At 45.6% G+C, this 16,515-nt stretch overlaps 4 protein-coding genes across 4 annotated transcripts; 2 read left to right on the top strand and 2 right to left on the bottom strand.

Moving 5' to 3' along the window:
* Positions 1 to 3,106: 3,106 nt before the first annotated feature.
* Positions 3,107 to 3,919, bottom strand: N7462_002893 (Zn(II)2Cys6 transcription factor domain-containing protein; the record flags this gene model as incomplete). Its single annotated transcript, XM_057074619.1, has 3 exons — positions 3,107 to 3,584; positions 3,656 to 3,753; positions 3,818 to 3,919. 3 exons carry the CDS (start codon positions 3,917 to 3,919, stop codon positions 3,107 to 3,109), a joined length of 678 nt encoding a protein of 225 aa, XP_056934124.1.
* Positions 3,920 to 5,396: 1,477 nt separating this feature from the next.
* On the top strand, positions 5,397 to 9,740 carry N7462_002892 (uncharacterized protein; the record flags this gene model as incomplete). The annotated part of the gene is made up of 2 exons (XM_057074618.1): positions 5,397 to 7,118; positions 7,221 to 9,740. 2 exons carry the CDS (start codon positions 5,397 to 5,399, stop codon positions 9,738 to 9,740), a joined length of 4,242 nt encoding a protein of 1,413 aa, XP_056934123.1.
* A 1,788-nt stretch (positions 9,741 to 11,528) lies between these two features.
* Positions 11,529 to 12,098, bottom strand: N7462_002891 (uncharacterized protein; the record flags this gene model as incomplete). The annotated part of the gene is made up of 1 exon (XM_057074617.1): positions 11,529 to 12,098. The coding sequence occupies one exon, from the start codon at positions 12,096 to 12,098 to the stop codon at positions 11,529 to 11,531; it is 570 nt and encodes a 189-aa protein (XP_056934122.1).
* A 3,301-nt stretch (positions 12,099 to 15,399) lies between these two features.
* On the top strand, positions 15,400 to 16,287 carry N7462_002890 (uncharacterized protein; the record flags this gene model as incomplete). Its single annotated transcript, XM_057074616.1, has 1 exon — positions 15,400 to 16,287. One exon carries the CDS (start codon positions 15,400 to 15,402, stop codon positions 16,285 to 16,287), a length of 888 nt encoding a protein of 295 aa, XP_056934121.1.
* Positions 16,288 to 16,515: the final 228 nt, after the last annotated feature.

Genomic DNA, 16,515 nt, shown 5'->3' with positions numbered 1-16,515 from the left:
TCTATCTTTCTTCGCGCGTGATATTAGGAGGAGAAAAAGTTTAGCGCGTTCCGATACCTAGCTAGACGCGTTTATAGAGTAGGCCGGGAGGGAATATCCTCTCTATTTAGCTATCGATAAATCTTTATCCTATTAGCGACTTTTACTATACTCGAATTATAACTATTACATTCTATAATATTATCCCGCTATCTAGGATACCCCCTAAATAGCCTTACCTTCCTCTCTATCTCGACTAGGGGGAATATATAGCAATCTATACTCTCTATTAATACGTAATCCTAACTAAGAGCTCCTAGGCTAGCGTTTACTTTCGTAAAAATTATTAGATCCCTAGAAGCTAATAGGAAGGGTTTACTATATATCTTTATTAGTATTACTTTAAGAGCGGAAGCCTCGCGACGTCTTAGCCGAATAGATCTGTCATATGATATTGCAACATGAAGCTATTCCCAACTTCACGCCTCAGGTGTCAGCTCGACACCTTATCGGTCAGGCTTCATCATGACAGCTCCACTTCTCCCCAACATAGATACATGACCTACAAGACCCTGAGGGTTCGGTGCCCTTCCATTAGGGATTCGTGAACCCCTCTTCTCTGTAGCCTTTGCTTACCTCTGTTATATAGGGGCTACGTCAGACCGTATGTTATAATGTGATCTATCGTCTTTGCTTGGTTATATAGGAAAAGTGTTGAAGCTTGTATATAAATTGAGGATTATAGAGAGATCTGTGTTAGCAAGAAACAGTGTTTTACTTTCCTTACTTGACGTTTATCTTCCTACCTAGTCGACAGGCTTTCTACCCTGTACAAGTAGTTATTCCCTAACATTCTCATACGCACTAGGCTGGCACTAGAAGGCGCAAATCCCTGCATAGCACCTTGTATATAGAGGAAGCTCTATCAGGAATAAGATTATTGATTGATTGAAATAATATTAATCTAATTAGCGATTATAAGGAAGAACAAGATAAATCTATAGAGATATAGCTAGAGGGTTAGGGAAATAGTAAATAGAGCCTAGGGAAATAATAGAAGAGTATTATATTAGAACTAGAGGTTATAGAAGACTATAAGGATAGAGATAATAATATCGCTACCCTTCTACTACCTAATATATACTAATATATATTAGGCTATCTTCGAAAACGGTTAAGACTACTAGATAGATATAAGGTTTAAAAGGAGTCCTACCCTAGTTTTCTAACCGTAGTTAGAAATATAGGCCGTAGGATAGTCTCTAACATATAAGTATTTTTAATTTTAACTATAGTTAGAAAACCTATTACTAAACAGGATTATTTAATATATTCTACCGCTACCAATAGACTCTCTCTATACTAGGATAGAGTAAGTAAAATACTAAAAGATACCGCTATAATCTATATAAATTATACAAGTCGCAAGTTCCTCCTATTTACTTAGTTTAACTACCCGCGGGTTACCCGCGGGTCTATAAGCTAGACCCTCGACCCTCAAAACGAGGGTCGGAGGGTCACCCGCGGGTCGTGCCGAGGCCTACTGACATGTAAGGTGTCGAAGTAGCGCCTAAGGTATTGAGTTGGGAATAACCTCATGTTGCACTATTATATAACAATACTGCAGTAGCTCTGCGCTACCTAATTCCTGCCAAGCTACGTGTAAGAATTATTACGCGGCATAAGGCTTGCTTTCACAGCAATAGGATGAGGTGCCGTGCCCGCTGTAATCGGCTGCGTAGAGATGATCATTATGAGCAGTCAATTGCCACGCGTGGTTGACCATTAGCTCATAGTTCGTGAAGAAATGCCGTGGAGAGCTCAAGTCGACTAATCCAAGATCAAAGAAGAGGTTTGTTCCCATCCACTTTTGCTCCCTAGTAGAGTACGAGCCATTTACTATAGGCTGGAAGGAGCCCAATAAGTGGACATTCGGGAGCCGCGAATTCCGGGAGCTAGGCCAACCGAGGAAGTATGAGATACACTACACAGCTTGGCCAGCTGTGAATCTTAGACCCGAGGACGGAGTATCGGAGAGAGTTACGCTTCCACCAATGTTATCCCGGAACCATTCCGGAGTTTTCACGGGGTCGGTCCGGCTCGGGTTCCTGCGCCCAGTTTCTCTGCAATATATTACTTACTAAGGCTAAGGTCTACTCAAGAGCACTACCAACACCGAGGAGCCAGAGTTCGGTCAACGTTAGGAGGTGATTCGATCGGAGTGGGCTCTTAGCATTTGCGCCATGCCTACACAGTCGGCTTTTCACCCGCTCTCACCAATCAAGTAGCGTTGCACTAGGGTAACGGCAGCTCGGCACAGCGACACGCCCGAAGACGGCGTTACTGTGTTCAGCAGCAGTCTATTCCAGCTGCCGGCAAGGCTCAGTTTACTTGCTTTATCTTAAGAAGGCATCTTATCGACTTGCAATCGTCTTTCGGATCCGACTCGGAACAAAAAAGACCCACGCGGAGGGATTTCATTTAGAAGTAGCAGTGCATTTCGCCGGTTTATAAACCTAGCAGGTTAGAATCAAGCGCAGGTTTCCCAGAATTGTTTTTGACTTCTGTTTGCCTTGTGGTAAAACTCAGCTCACGTTGAGAGTAATTCAAGAGTGTTTCTACGTCTGGAGTCTACAGACGAGGGGATAGATTGGCCTACCGGTTAGCTGTCGGAACAGTAGTAGCAGTGGAGAACCGAGAACGGAGATATTAACGTAATCCTCGGCAGAGCGGTTAACACGGCCGAGAAGATAACCTAATAGCTGGCCGGCGTGTAGCTTAAGGCTTAAGTCAGTACAGAGAGATGAGCCTAAAGCTACCTACTCTGCAATTGGACCTATAGCATCTCTAGTGAAGTATATAGAGCTACGCTTTGCTGTGAGTCCCATCTACAATAACCCTGGAAAATTCGTACGCGCACTGATCCGTGTACCTCTTGGTTCAATCTTGGAGTGGCTGCTCAAGTAAAAGTAGGCCCCGTTGATCTTGCACTTAGATTTTGACCAAAGTTCAAATTTTCGAGGAACATGCTATAGTTCGGCATCATTTTGTCGAATATTGGTTGTGAGGAGCTTTCGTAGAAGTCAAGACCTGAACAACCGACATCAGCTGTCAGGTTATTCGAATTCTAGATATCAACAGGTGTGCTGAGGAGCCATTGCGCGGCTCCGTCTTGAGTTAGGAAGCAGTCTGACTCCTTCTCTATCGAGGAGGAAGAATGAATAGCAGGCGGCATGAATTCCAGCTTAGACGACTGTTGGGTGTCTGTAGGTAAGAAAGGCGAAATGGCCTGTAGACACCAGGAACTGAAATGCGACTGGTCACCCAGCACCGTAGAGTCCTCTACGCCGTCAGTGCTCAGCATTTGGCATTGGATGTCATCACCACACATCTCCGGCGGCGTGAGTCTGGGGCTTTCCTCAATACAGCTATCGTCGTCGTCTAAAACACCAAGACGGGCAAGCAGAACATGGGTCAGCGGATGCCCATTAGTCTGGAGCCCCAAGAGATCACCTGGCCAGCCTTTGCCCTCCGCTGTGCGGTGGTATAAATTTAGCAGACCACGCACCAGCCTACGTTGCTGTTGCTCGAGCATTTCAACGTATCTGCAAACGATAATGTATTAACTTGTAAGTTCTCACTTAATTTTGCTAGATATTCTGAAAGGAATACTCACCCCTGCGGATATACTTTAGTTTTTGTGTTCTTTCGCTCCCCGAAGATGCAGGGGGTTCGATCTGCTTGGCAGCGCAGACATGGGATCGCTCCATCGCACTTCTTAGGTCAGCTCCAATCTATGTAGCAACAGAAATATTTCGCCTGATCTTTCATGACACACCTTGGTCTTTTTGAGACGGCAGCGATCGCAAGCTTTACGAACACGCTTACGAACAATATCGTATTGTAGGTGGGCGGATGGATGTCTTGCTTGGATGCGCATTGTAGGAGCAGTGCGGATATCTGGGAGATAGAAGGTACGGGACCGAGGTGTTGGATTGATTGAGAATCAAAATCGAGAAGCGATATCATGCGTATTGTGATCATGCTCGATAAGACTTGCCGCTGGCACGCAATAAGGGCGATCCAAGGCAGAATCGCCTCTTTGAAATATGCATCGGCCTAATGCACGATTCGGCCCGCATAATGGAAACTCACGGCTCGGCATCGCAGGCCAACGGCGGGTACCGATCGCCTTGAAGACTACGCCCCCCCCAATCCAATAAGATGATCTCCACGAATATGATAGGTGCAGAGAGAACCACTTATGAATTTGAGCTCCCCAGGTGTACCGAGTATCGAGGGTTATAATATCGAATATTTCAACCGAGCTTGCACGGCATGAGACTGGTGAATTCTTACCGGGCCGGCAAGTACTACTGCCCGTACCCTAAAAACACGCTTCAACTCGGAAGACGTCCCGAAGATTCGTGCCTCTCTGTTTCTAATTTGATGCATTGTCTTCTTTCTAGACTAAAATGATAGACCCATCTCCAAAGTTATTCGAGAGACAGGATAAAAACGTGACTGAGGCAATTGCCATTTTGAAAAATTGCGTCGCCGCGCCTGCCTGAATCGCACTGAGCACTTTAGGTTGAAAGAGTGCTTAGACCGTTGTGAGGTCGAATCGTGGATTAATGTATATTCTATGACAACTAAGGAATGCATTCTTTTCTTCATACACCATCAATACTTTCTGCGAGAAGGTCACCGCGGAATAGTTCTAATCGGCAGGCTTTCTCACACCAGGTAAAACGTGTTTTAGATTTGTAATATAACGAGAGCCACTATCATTATACGTGGTTTCGTCTGCATTTTCTAAATTCATTAAGTGAAGTCCAGACCCGGCAATCGACGGTGTTTTTAACTGCGAAGTGGATGACACGATAATCGAATGAGGAATTTAACATACCCACAGGTAGATCCGGAACTAGGACTAACGCATCCAATCGCAAACAGATGCTCCATACTATCTTGCTTCTCGGATATCATGTGCCGATCTTATGAACTCTTGGACTGCACACTTATGCCAAAATGCCTACATGGAAGCCCTGTAGCATGATTTTTATCCACACGCCTCTCTCTCACTTGATTCCTTCTACGGACCCTTGCAGTTTCTTCCTAGCCCGCGTTGTAAAATCACGCACTCGCCTGGGAGAAATATATAAGGGTGATCGGTCCTGTCACGCTTTTAAGGATTTTGCCTGACATTGTTCTTTTCATTCCTACCTCTCTGGATAGTTACTCGTTTCACACAATTTTCTTGTTCAATTATTTATCGTTCAACTTCGTTCATACTACTTTCCTTTATATTCCTGATTTTCTTCGCCCAAGGCCTTACTTTCCTACTTCCAACCTAATATCGGAGAACCCAAGCTGTGTAACTCGCACGTAAAGGCTGTCTACCCCAAGGTGCGGATATGAGTGAGGAAACCACGTCCGCTGTGACAGAGAAACAAGCTTCTGTCCGTGAGGAGCAGAAGTATGACACCCTCAAAGGCAATGACCATGAAGAACTGTTCCCTACGAAAACTTCAGTCGCCTCAGAGTTGCAAGGCAAGATCCAGTCCATGCAGGAACGCGATGCTGGTGCTGGTTATGGCAAGCGGGAGCTTGGAGTCACCTGGCAGAACTTGACCGTGGAGGTTCTTTCAGCAGAGGCAGCGGTCAATGAAAACTTCCTTTCCCAATTCAACCTTTTCCAGATGGCCCGCGACTTCAAGAAGAAGCCTCCGATTCAACAGATCCTCCGGAACAGCCACGGCTGTGTGAAGCCAGGAGAAATGCTGCTTGTGCTTGGTCGTCCGGGCTCCGGTTGCACCACCCTGCTGAACCTTCTCTCAAACCGGAGAGAAGGCTATCGAAATGTCACCGGCGACGTGCACTTCGGTGCCATACCATCTGGAGATGCCACTCCATACAAAAGCCAGATTGTGATGAACAGTGAGGAAGAGATCTTCTTTCCAACTCTGACTGTTGGCCAGACTATGGATTTTGCCACTCGCCTGAAGGTTCCATTCCATCGCCCCGATAATGCCTCGCCTGCCGACTGGGCAGGTGAATTTAAAAATTTTCTCATGGAAACAATGAGGATCGCGCATACGGAGGACACCAAGGTTGGAAACGAATATGTGCGTGGCGTTTCAGGTGGTGAGCGGAAGCGTGTTTCAATCATCGAATGTATGGCAACGAGGGGATCTGTATTCTGCTGGGATAACAGTACCCGTGGCTTAGATGCGTCCACTGCACTCGAGTGGGCCAAAGCTATACGTGCCATGACTGATATCATGGGTCTCACCACCATCGTTACCTTATACCAGGCGGGTAACGGTATATACGAGCAATTTGATAAGGTCTTGGTGTTGGACGAAGGAAGACAGATTTTCTATGGTCCAGCATCGGCAGCAAAATCGTTCATGGAAAGTGTTGGCTTCGGATACACCGACGGGGCCAACGTCGCTGATTATCTGACTGGTGTCACTGTCCCTACCGAGCGGAAGATTCTCCCAGGATTTGAGGGGTCATTTCCTGAAACCCATGATAGTCTACTTGCCATTTACCAGAGATCTCCAATCTGCCACAACATGATGACCGAGTATGACTATCCAACAACACCTCTTGCTGAAGAAAGGACGGCCATGTTTAAAGAGTCTGTGGCATTTGAAAAGGATTCTTCGCTGCCAAAGAACAGTCCCTTGACCACTGGTTTCCTACACCAGCTAAAGGTCTGTATCATTCGACAGTATCAAGTCATCTGGGGTGATAAAGCCACATTCTTCATTCGGCAATTTGTGTCCCTCGCTATGGCTTTGATCGTGGGCTCTTGCTTCTATGATTCTCCAGACACGTCGGCTGGCCTATTCACAAAGGGTGGTGCAATCTTCTTTTCCCAGGTCTACCAGGTGACATTGGCGATGGCTGAGGTCACCGGATCTTTCAGAGGGCGACCAATCCTCATCAAACACAAGAGCTTTGGCTACCATCATCCAGCGACATACGCTATAGCAATCCTAGCTGCAGAGCTTCCAGTGGTCATCTTCCAGTGTACCATTCTGAGTGTTGTGTTGTATTGGATGGTCAATCTGAAAGCGACCGCGGGTGCATTCTTCACGTTTTGGATTATTCTCATCGTCATCACCTTTGTAAGTTGGATCTACCCTGTTTCATATTTAGGGGCCAATTGTTGAAAGAAGATCATGACGCCTATAATGAGTGAGATTCTGTGGGCTGACTGCATGCGTTAGTGCATCAACGCAATGTTTAGGTCAATTGGTGCTGCTTCGCCCAACCTTGAGGTCGCTTCAAACCTATCTGGTGTGATCATGAAATTCCTTGTCTTGTATGCCGGCTACATGATTCCCAAGGCCCACATGAAGAACTGGTTTATCGAGCTGTACTATGCAAACCCAATGGCCTATTCCTTCCAGGCAGCTCTGACCAACGAGTTCCATGATACGATAATCGATTGTGTTGGGAGCAGCTTGATTCCTCGAGGAGATGGATACAGTGATTCTCGGTACCAATCCTGTGCGGGTGTTCAAGGCGCAGAACGAGGCGCTACCTATGTGGCCGGTGACAACTATCTCGCTGCTCTACATTGGAAGCATTCCCAACTCTGGCGCAACTTTGGAGTCATCTGTGGATGGTGGGCGTTCTTTGTCGCTATTACAATCATCTCAACCTGCAGGTGGCGGGGCGGTGGGGCAGGCCGTAGCTCACTCCTAATTCCTCGAGAGAAGATGAAGAATTTCCAACAGCGCGAAGATGAAGAGACCCAGTTATCCACCAGGGCAGAGTCGCAAAAAACTCGCACCACTGCAGCGGACGATCGGAATAGAGGCAGTCTCCTGCGCAATACTTCAGTTTTCACATGGAAAGATCTCGTTTATACTGTGAAGACCCCTACAGGCGACCGTGTACTTCTAGATAAAGTCTACGGGTGGGTCAAACCAGGAATGCTGGGTGCATTGATGGGGTCATCTGGCGCAGGAAAAACCACTCTACTCGATGTGTTGGCACAGCGAAAAACCGACGGCACAATTCGGGGAGTTGTGTTGGTCGATGGCCGCGAACTCCCTGTATCCTTTCAGCGAATGGCTGGATACTGCGAACAGCTTGATGTCCACGAACCCTTTGCGACCGTCAGAGAAGCACTCGAATTTTCGGCACTTCTTCGCCAGCCTGAGCATGTCCCAAAGGAAGAGAAATTGGCTTATGTTGAGACCATTATCGATCTATTAGAGCTCCACGATCTGGCAGATACACTGATTGGAACGGTTGGCGAGGGACTTAGTGTTGAGCAACGAAAGCGCGTGACAATCGGCGTTGAGCTAGTCTCAAAGCCTAGTATTCTTATCTTCCTCGACGAGCCAACATCTGGTCTTGACGGCCAATCTGCCTTTAACACAGTCAGATTCTTGCGCCGCTTAGCCGATGCTGGCCAGGCAATTTTGGTGACTATCCACCAGCCGTCCGCTCAATTATTTGCCCAGTTTGACACCCTTCTTCTGCTTGCCCGTGGGGGTAAGATGGTCTACTTTGGCGACATTGGCGAGAATGCCTGTACCGTCAAGGAATATTTTGCCAATTATGGAGCACCATGCCCGATAAGCAGCAATCCCGCTGAACATATGATTGATGTGGTTACTGGTGCAATTAATGCTGTGAAAGATAAAGATTGGCACCAAGTTTGGTTAGATTCACCTGAAAATGCTGCCGCTGTAGCAGAGCTTGACTATATTGTCTCAGACGCTCTCGCGAACGAACCGGGGACACTAGATGACGGCAAGGAGTTTGCTACCTCCCTCTGGACTCAAACGAAACTCGTTACGCAACGAATGAATGTTGCCTTGATGAGGAACACGAAATATATCAACAATAAACTGGAGCTACATATTATTTCTGCCTTGCTTAACGGATTCTCATTCTGGCATCTTGGACCTGCTGTCCAGGGTCTTCAATTGAAGATGTTTACAATTTTCAACTTCACATTTGTGGCACCCGGAGTCATCAATCAATTACAACCTCTTTTTATACAACGTCGTGATATCTATGACGCCCGTGAGAAGAAGTCGAGAATGTATTCCTGGAAGGCGTTTGTGACGGGTCTTATCGTTTCCGAATTCCCTTACCTTTGCCTTTGCGCCGTCCTCTACTTTGTGTGCTGGTACTACCAGACCCGTTTGCCGCATGCATCTAGTGAGGTCGGAGCGATCTTCTTTATCATGTTGATCTACGAATTTATCTATACCGGCATCGGACAGTTTGTGGCGGCCTATGCTCCAAATGCGACATTTGCAGCTCTGGTCAACCCCCTGATCGTTAACAGTTTGGTTCTGTTCTGTGGCGCCTTTGTTCCCCAACCGGAGCTTAATGTGTTCTGGAAATACTGGTTCTACTACCTCGACCCTTTCAACTATGTTCTTGGAGGCATGCTTACGTTCGGTATTTGGAATGCAACGGTGACTTGTTCCTCGGACGAGTTTGCTTACTTCGATCCGCCCAACGGAACATGCAAAGATTACCTGTCCGACTTTATGGCCGGCACGGGCTCTGCCATCAACTTGATCAATCCAGAGGCAACTTCTCAGTGCCAAGTCTGTCAATATAGCCGTGGAAGCGACTACCTCAAGACCCTCAACATCAACCATTACTATTATGGCTGGCGCAATGCTGGAATTTGCGTGATTTTTGCCCTCAGCGGTTATGCTTTAGTGTTCCTCATGATGAAGCTTCGAACCAAGGCTTCTAAGAAGGCAGAATAAAATGCCTGGTGCCCCATCACATTCATTTCCATGTTTCCATCCCCCCAACCCTCCATGCCTCGCCTCCCTCTATCTTCAGCCAGGTGACACGTGTCATAGCAAGTTCAAGACTGGCTTTTTGTTTTTTTCTTCGATCATGGCTCATATTTGCTTGTTCATTTTTTCTCCTATTTTCTGGACATGTTGCCAGACTCTTTGCATTAGGTTCACGCGCGTAGCCTGCTAGATTCATTACAGCATATAGATAGCTATCCTTTAGATACTGATATAGATTGAATTTTCCTTATCTTTTCTTCTTTCTCTTTTGATTTCCAACTCGGTCCTATAATACCGGGTGCAGTGAGCCTGACTATAAGGCGGTTAGAGTCCTTTAGTATAGGTAGTATTGTGGTCCGAACGATAGGTGGAAGTTGCATGATATTGAAAACTAGTAAGGATATGGTAGATAGACATCGCCAAAGCCCACGTTTGGGCCGGGGATCGGGCCCGAGCCTAACCCAAAGCCTATTTTTGCATAAAAGCAAAGTCTTGGCGTTTATAGAACAGCTTATTTATCAGAATTAAATACTATTTTTTATATCTATTCTAGTTATACCTTCACGAACACTACTAGAACCTGCTAGGGCCTAGGTAAATTTAGGAAATTATTTTGAAATTTAATTCAGAATCGCTCCTTCTCTCTTAATTATTGTTAGAGGATAATTACTTATACAGGGTAGAAAGCCTGTGGACTAGGTAGGAAGATAAACGTTAAGTAAGGAAGGCAAAACACTGTTTCTTGCTATTACGGATCTCGCTATAATCCTCGATTTATGTACAGGCTTCAACACTTTCCTATATAACCAAAGCAAAGGCGATAGATCACATTACAACATGCGGTCTAACAAGGCCTATATGTAACAGAGATAAGCAAAGGCTACAGGGAAGAGGGGTTCATGAATCCCTAATGGAAGGGCGCCAAACCCTTAGGGCCTTATAGGTTATACATCTATATTAGGGAGAAGTAGGGCTGTTATAACGAAGCCTGACCGACAAGGTGTCGAACTAACACCTAAGGCCTTGAGTTGGGAATAGGCTTATATTGTAATATCATGTGACAATAGTATACTATTCCCGAGGGAATACTATAGTAGGGTATAGTTCAGGTTATATTTTGCCTCATAGACTGCCGGGACCCACTAGTAGGGCGTAATAGCCGACTAGGTCGCTGCGGTCTCCCGGAGCCTTAACTATAGCACACACGGACGAAAAGCGTGGAATAGCATGCTATTCTCGAGGGAATACTACAGTAGGATAAACTATATAATGTTAATAGAGTAATTAATTGATTGAAGAAAAGTGGTATTGCACCGGTAGTTTCGATAAGGTGGTTGAGAGTAAATGAGATCTAAACCAGTTAAGAAATACTGGTTTCTACCAACTGCTAACCCTCAAGGTGTTAGGGCATAATTAAATGATAATTGAGCAAGCCCTAGTCAGTATCTTTGTCCCTCAAATCTGTGAAAAAGCATCAACCCCCCTCCCTTCCCCCCCAAAAAACACGAATGATTAGTCTAGGCGCATGTCCCCGCACTACTGCATCTCTCCCGCTTCCAAGACGCTCCACTCCCCGCATACTCGACTACCCCAGTCAGCCAGATCTCCGAACTCCATCGGCCCAAAACAGAACCCCTGCCTGGTTCTGGTAGATACGCGAGTGATCAGTGATAATCGGGAATCCTTTTCGCTTGAGCCCTCCCGTCCCATTCCAATAGTCGTCGACTTGTCATACTTTTGACATTTTTCAATCTATTTTTTCAGTTTCAAAATGCCAGTGTCTACCAACTTCTTTTTCGCATCCTTTGTCCATTCATTACATTTTCTGATTGGCCGTCGCTGTTCGGTTGGCCCGTAACGTTCCCCATCTTCCCTAACCCAAATATATGGAGTATCACCTTCATACTTGTTCCAAAAGTCGAGTCCTTGCTGTTTGGTAGGCTTGGGTACAGTGTCCAAAATACCATATACTCTCCCCAAGCTGGATTCGGGAATTGTTCCAATTTCTGTAATTCCAAAAAAACGCGCAGACCGATGAGGAATATGATTATCCTTCACCGCGAACTTCATACCGAATTTGGAGATGATGTCGCCGGTGACATGATATAGCTTTCCTTCACCCGTCTGCTGGTTCGTTTCAACGAAGATACCGTCGTGATATCGCTTGCCGGGGTCTAGAGGGTCGTTGGCTACTGTGTCAAACTGTGGTATAAAGACTCTGTACAACTGGGATGCGGGACGCGATGTTGATCTTGATGTTGATCTTCTCCTTGCCCCCTGCTGGTCAGTCCTTCCACGAGATTGACTGCGTGCGGATGCCATATTTGATATTCACACAACGAAGGGGTAAGACCTTAGCGTTAATAAAGGAAAATAGATTTTCAAAGTAGTAAGATACTGGACAATGAAAACCCGGCGGTTTCAGCAAAGATTAGACAATGAATAGTGATTTTTTTTTTTACAACTGAACCCATATCTTCTTTTTATAGTCAAAATTGATGTTCTTGATTTTGGATAGAGATGTAAATTTGGATAAGATATCCCAACATGAATAGTGTCAAATATCATGCCGCTCGCGCGAGTTGAGAAGTTGGCAATCTGCACAAAACAGACTACAATTGGACGATAGATCCAAAGAAAACCAACCAGTTATATATCATGTATCAGTATATCCCAGGGCTTCACCGTTGTCGATAAGAATAGGAAAGAAGATGTCATTTTTAGTGCTACCAGAGACAGGGGCGCGCTTCAGTAGGTGGAGAGTGGGTAAATGACTGGTTAATCTCAGAGGATAGTGCAGTATACCATCTTTCGATATTGACCACACTGGGCGATTATAAATCAATCAATCATTTTTCTTATTGCTATTGGAGATTCCTCTCTTTATTACGCGATATGCAGGGATTTGCGCCATCTGTTGCCAGCCCAGCGCGTATGAGATGTTGCCGGTAGAGGGGGGAGGGAAGGCCAACTGGGCACACCAGTTAAAACGAGTGGATGAAAAACAAATATAGGCAAAGGAAAGGTAACTGACGAAAGGGGATCACCACTCCCGCAGCCCTAAATCCCACAGTAGTTCTCGGCAGCGATGAAGTGCACCACACTATAGCATATTCTCTATGGCACTAACAGGTATCAATCGACCCTCGACCTGACCCTCAAAACGAGGGTCTATGGCTCTTAGCATTGGCACATGACAAGATAGGGGACCGATGAGGCCACTGGACGGCGGCCAGGAGATGTTGTGCATCCCACTAGACCCCGCTGCCCGATATTGTGGGGGCCAACGGGTTCCCAACATTATCAGCTTGATCAATTTGATCACTTTGGCCAGCATGACTATAGCCAACACGAGATTCCAACCCTCAATATTTTCACAAAGGGCCTACTGTCCGCAAAAGGGAAATATTGTGATGTAAAGGTACGCTATCATATCAGAATAATCGCCTAACGCGACAGACTACGAAGTTGGAAGGAGACGTGCCCCCACGGCAAGGCTGTTTTGCCTACGAGCCTGAAGGATTATTGGTTGGATCAATAGAGGTAGCCTGAGACCCGAAGGAATTATTGTAGCGTCGATTCACTAAGTGCCGTTCCACTAAGAAACTTAGTCACTTTCTTATCGACCGGGGATCTGTGGGCTCCTTAGAAGAGTACCCGCGGCCCCACTAAATCCATTTAACTTGGTTACAATCATTATATTCCTTCCAAGTACTTACTCGCGGAATCTACGTATATAGCCCCGAATATTATGAAAAATAGCAAGTTGCGAATAAATCGGGTCTCTACGCTACGATCAAGTATACTATAGGGTAGAGATCGACTGGGGCTATAAGATTCGGGTTCTTCCTGAGCATAAGTTAATAGCGGGTATTTCTATAAGTAGAAGTCTTCGATATTAGGGGATTCTACTTTGAAGTTTCGCTGAAAAGGAGATTAATAGTAATAGACCACAGTAGAAGAGCAAATGTTAAAGAGGCTCGCCGTATCACAGCTAACTTACGATTCACCTAGAGCCCCCTTTCCTCGCCTTGCTGCTAATATTATATAGAGACACTCCTATTAATTACTAAGGATATTCGCTATAGGCCACTCCCGACTTTACTGCTACTGTTATAGAACAACCACATTTGATGTTATTCCGGCTGACCGGCTCGTTTCGTATATGAATCGTATGTCTGACGATTTCGGTTCATGGAGGCACAGCACGATAGAATTCGGAATCGGACTTTTTTACCGTTATTCTTTCGGCAAGCAGCGGAATGACGATATTTAGGTTCTAGAAAGAGAATCCCCATTTCTTTGAAACTGAATCTTGAAGAGATTCAGTTATTAGAATAATATATTCTTATTACCCTTCCGATTCAGTCACGATTCTATATTATATTCATTTTCCTTACCTGACGAACAGGCCACTACCCTGCAAGTAGCATCCTAACAGCTACAATTTTCCTAAATTACTCCCCCCGCGCCGTCAGTACTCTTAGCTCTGGACACCATACGATCGAACTCGGTGGGAATATACTTAGGGACCTAGTCTATCCTGCCTATAGCACGCCTGATTGGTAGATTCACGTGCCTATCTTCCCGCCACGGAAGATAAAGTACGGGAGTTAATGCCAGAAGCCCTAGTCAAGATCCACCTAGGCCAGCATAAAATTTGCAGTAATGCTCGGGCCTCTTCCGAATAGATCGGAAAAGGTCTCACACTCCATCAATTGGGCAGTATTTCTTGCCACCGCATTAGCCTCGTGAATAATTCTTCCACACCTGAATATGTTCTGTCCCTATCTACGACTAGTGAATGGCGTAAGGACTGGTTCCGATCACCGTACTGGCTCCTACATAATTTCTACCCTTTCTATTCGTATATCACTCTACTAGTAGGCCCTATAAGGGGACAATGTCGGTAGGTGCTGTTAGTAGGCGCTGTTAGTAGGTTCTGTTGGTTAATTAGTTGGTTAGTAGGCGCTGTTGTAGGTGCTGTTAGCAGGCGCTGTTAGTAGGTGCTGTTAGTAGGCGCTGTTAGTAGGCGCTGTTAGTAGGCGCTGTTAGTAGGCGCTGTTAGTAGGCGCTGTTAGTAGGCGCTGTTAGTAGGCGCTGTTAGTAGGCGCTGTTAGTAGGCGCTGTTAGTAGGCGCTGTTGGTTAATTAGGTAGCTAAACTAAATGATTAACTTGTGTAGTAAGGAAATGGCCGACAATAGGTGATCTTTTGAAGGATATCTTTCCTAGCACCAAGTCTTTACAGGATATAGCTTCGCATCTCCGATAGGGAGAGAATCAACCTTCACACATCTTTCGCTGAATCAGCACCTGTTTCCTCCCTGAGAGGCTTCCTTCCATCGTGGTGTGGTATGTGTTGTTGGCCGGTTCGCTGATCCATCTCATCCAGCCTGCGAATGCAGGCTTGCCGTAGAGCGTCCTGGTTCACTAGTTTGTTAAGTTAGTTAGTTATTCAAGGACGCTATTAGTAATCAGATTTGGGGGCTGGCGGGCCCCTCTTCTGACCGCTCATTTCCCCTCTACTCATTTTCCTTCCGCTCATTTATTTCTGCACGTCTTCTTCTATTACAGCAATCATCCATTTCAATATTACCTCTATCGACTCCTACTTTATTCATGATGTGGAAACCAATAGATATCCCCTTCCAGAACTCCCAGCCTCTACCTACTCTACCTCCAACCGAAGAAATTCGTGCCTGTACCAATATTTTATGGGAGACCTCGGCCTCGAAGATTGTGGCGATAAATGACGATATTATTGTGAAATATGGAGGTTGCATAAGAGTCCAGGAAGGCCAGGCTCTGGCTTACCTTGAACAATATACGGAAGTTCCAGCTCCTCGGCTATACGCGATGTACTATGATTCCGAAGAACTTTTCTTGATTATGCAACGTGTCCCTGGGGTACAGCTAGACTCTATTTGGCCATCATTAGCGTCATGTGAGAAGGATGATATTATCGCAAACCTGCACATTATATTCGATATGATGCGAAATATCGAGTGTCCATGGCCTAACTTTTTCGGAGGCCTAGACGGGGGTAGTGTTCCTCACTACCTCTTCTATAGCCAGTCTGGCGATAAGAAATTTCTAGGGCCTTTCTCTAGCGAACCTGCCTTCGTTGCGGGCCTTGTGAGTAATTACAGAGCCTATATTGAACGCAATAATCACCCAGACTATAAAGCTCGCTTTTATGAAAAATACCTCGCTCGCGTCCTTCAAGGTCACCGGCCTACATTAACTCATGGGGATGTCCAGCAGAAGAATATTATAGTCTCTGAGAATCCAAGTCGCCAAAATAATCAAGGGGGGCGATCGTTTGATATAGCTCTAGTCGATTGGGAGAGTTCCGGCTGGTTTCCTGACTTCTGGGAATTCTTTTGTGCATCTTGGCTTCTTCATTTCGAATGGGACGAGGAGTGGTCCTGGCTACTCCAGGAATTTCTTCCAGTATGGCCTGCCGAGCTAGCCTTAATGCAGCAGATTGATAGGGATCTAGGCCACTAAGCATATCACTATGTTTAATATAGGACTGGTCTAATTTCCTAACCACGAACAAGAAAAATCTGTAACAAAGCAAGAATCCTATTCCTATTAAACCTACTATAGTATTTGTCTAGATAGGTGTTAGAGAATAACTACTTGTATAGGGTAGAAAGCCTGTCGACTAGGTAGGAAGATAAACGTCAAGTAAGGAAAGTAAAACACTGTTTCTTGCTATTACAGATCTCTCTA

This window comes from Penicillium macrosclerotiorum (genome assembly GCF_028827735.1).
Source record: "Penicillium macrosclerotiorum strain IBT 26536 chromosome Unknown utg000003l_segment0_segment0, whole genome shotgun sequence".
Classification (NCBI taxonomy): domain Eukaryota; kingdom Fungi; phylum Ascomycota; class Eurotiomycetes; order Eurotiales; family Aspergillaceae; genus Penicillium; species Penicillium macrosclerotiorum.
Note: the sequence above shows the minus strand (reverse complement) of the source record. Positions and strands in the feature narration are given on the sequence as shown.